Raw genomic sequence first — 2,855 nt, 5'->3', positions numbered from 1 at the left:
TGTGTTGTTACTGGTGATGGTGTATCTCCCAGGTGTGTTGTTGTTTCGGTAATTCCTACTGCTGAACTACTTTGTGGTGGAGTTATTGGTGTTGATGGTTTTGATTGTGTTGTTGATGATGTACTTCCTGTTGTTGATGTCGTTGGTGTTGACTGTTGTGCTGTGTCTGCTGGTACAGTTGTTATTGCTTCTGCACCTCCTTTTGTTGCACCTCCTTCTGAGCTCGTTGTTGACGCTCCTGATGGTTTTGTTTGTGATGATGTTTCAATTGAATGTGTTGTTTGTTCTGCTTGTGTTGATCCACCTGACTGTGATGATACTCCTGTTGATGACACTCCATCTCCTTGTCCTGATGGTACTTGTGGTTGTGATGTTGATGATACACCTGCTGATGCTGAACCTAGTTGAGATAAAGTTCCTGTTGCATCTCCATGTGTTGTTACTCTACTTCCTTGTTCTTGTTGTACAGTTGTTGTAGTTCCTTGTGATACTGTTTCTGCACCTTCTTTTAGAGCTTGTGGTACTGATTCTGATGGTGCTTCAGCTATCAAATGTATATTAATATAAATATTTTGAATGGTATTAGTCAACCGATTATATGTTTGATGTTGTGTATTTTCATCATTGTTATAGTTATTCTCGTATTTATGTTGTTTAGTTCTTGTTGAATCAATCATGTTATCTTCACGTTTATTATCATCTTTATTTCCTTGTTCATTGTATTGTTCAATTTCCAATCCTTTACTAATTACAACAATTAATATCAATAGAATCATTGTTTATTTCTAATTAGTTCTTCTCTTTAAATATATCACACTAACATACTTCTATTTCTCTATTGTCAATTCATTATTTGAATTTGAATTGAAATTTATTTGCTTTCTTTGTATTTTTGTATTTATATATCATTGTATATCATTCATGACTTGATGAAATGTTAAAATGTCATAATTCTTTCATCCAACTCTAAAAATATTCTATTCTTATTGTGTATTTTTATTTCAAACAAACAAAATATTATGATTTGATAAACTTATTATTTTATTATCAGATTCATATTTCTTATTCTTATATTTCTGATTTGATGATAATCTTATTTATAATACAATGAATTCGTATGATTCTGATTGAAAACAATACTAAATAATATATTAAAACATCTGTATTAATTTATATTCAATTATCAATTCATCAATAACTAAAACACAAATGTTATTCATGAATTATCAGAATTGAAAATTAAAATAATCTTAATTCAATATATATTTTGTACAACAAATCTAACTGAATAATGAATATATTAATGATTATTTATATACACAACTTATTTTCTATTTGTGTATTACCAAATTATTTCAATTATATTTAATGTTATAATGTATCAATATGTTGATACAATCATATATTCATTTCAAAATATTTATGAATATTATATTACAAGTATTTCATATATTTATTGTTATTTTTAAAATGAATAAAACAACAATATCGATAAATATGACAATGAAATATGAAATAAGAGTAATACAATAATATTTTACGAATGATAATACAAAATAACATAGTAATGTGAAAGAAGAATATATAAAATCAAATAAATGAAAAACATAGAAAAAAATGAAATAAAGAAAAATGTTTATCTAAAACATTGAAATAATATATAACACGTTTTAACGATATTTTGATTAAATTAATACTATTTTATAATTTAAATAATAATGAAATAAATTGAAGAATGAATAAACATGAATATAAAAATGATTATATTAAAGATAATATAAATAAAGATAAAATCTAATATACAACATATCAAATAAATAGCAATATAAGAATTAAATATCACATAACATAATATTTAAATAAACACTAAAATAAATATTCAAATAAATAATCACTTGTAGTCATTTTGTATGAAATATTAATGAAATAAATGATTTGATGAATCATATTTAATTATTTGTATTCTTTTTTATTCTTTTATTATTATGTTATTTATCTATCGTATTTTTATATATTTATATCTTTTTATATTTATTTCTCTGTTTATATTATCTATATCATATGTTTATCTATATATTCTTCTTGTTTTATGATTCTTATTTTATTATTTTTTATGTTTATATTCTTTAGATTTTCTTCTTGTTATTCTTTTATATTTAGATATATTTTATTATTTGTTTATTCATCTTTATCATTTTTATATTATTATCATTTATATCTATTTTCATTTTATATTTATTTTCATTTTATATTAATATTAAATTTATCTTTTATACTTTGATTTTATTATTATATCATTGACTATCATTTCTCCTTTTATTTATCATTTATTCTTATTATTCTTTTGTTTTATATTCTATATCATATATTCATATCATTTTCATTTATATTTTTTACATATTATATGTTATAATAACATAACACATATGATTGATTATATAATAAACATCATAATGAAGTTATACATATAAATAATAAACATAAAAAAGAGTAAAATATTTTTCATTAATAAAATAATATTAATTATTTTACATCATTAAATTAGACACTTTTATTGAATATTTCTAATTTTTACATTAAAAATACACTTTTTATTTCTTCTTTTATCATCTCTTTGTGATTTATTATTTTTATATTCTTCTTCTACTTTATTTTTATTCTTTTATATATTTTTATTCTTTTTATATTATTTGTTTTTCGTTGTTTTTCTATTTCTTTCTTCTATTATTTATCAATTTTATATTCATTTATTCTTTTTATTTCTTTTTTATTAATTCTTGAGTATTGTATATTTCTTTATTATTTCATTTGTGTATTATCAAAATATATGTTTTATTGATTTTATGTTGAATAAA

At 21.0% G+C, this 2,855-nt stretch overlaps 1 protein-coding gene across 1 annotated transcript; it reads right to left on the bottom strand.

Annotated features, from left to right (window-relative positions):
- On the bottom strand, positions 1 to 776 carry EHI_176380 (mucin-5AC, putative; the record flags this gene model as incomplete). Its single annotated transcript, XM_001914440.1, has 1 exon — positions 1 to 776. A coding segment is annotated over one exon (776 nt), but the record flags the coding sequence as incomplete, so codon positions are not given.
- Positions 777 to 2,855: the final 2,079 nt, after the last annotated feature.

The sequence above is a fragment of the Entamoeba histolytica genome, genomic scaffold (genome assembly GCF_000208925.1).
Source record: "Entamoeba histolytica HM-1:IMSS scf_1104750518965 genomic scaffold, whole genome shotgun sequence".
In the NCBI taxonomy this organism is placed as follows: domain Eukaryota; phylum Evosea; order Mastigamoebida; family Endamoebidae; genus Entamoeba; species Entamoeba histolytica.
Note: the sequence above shows the minus strand (reverse complement) of the source record. Positions and strands in the feature narration are given on the sequence as shown.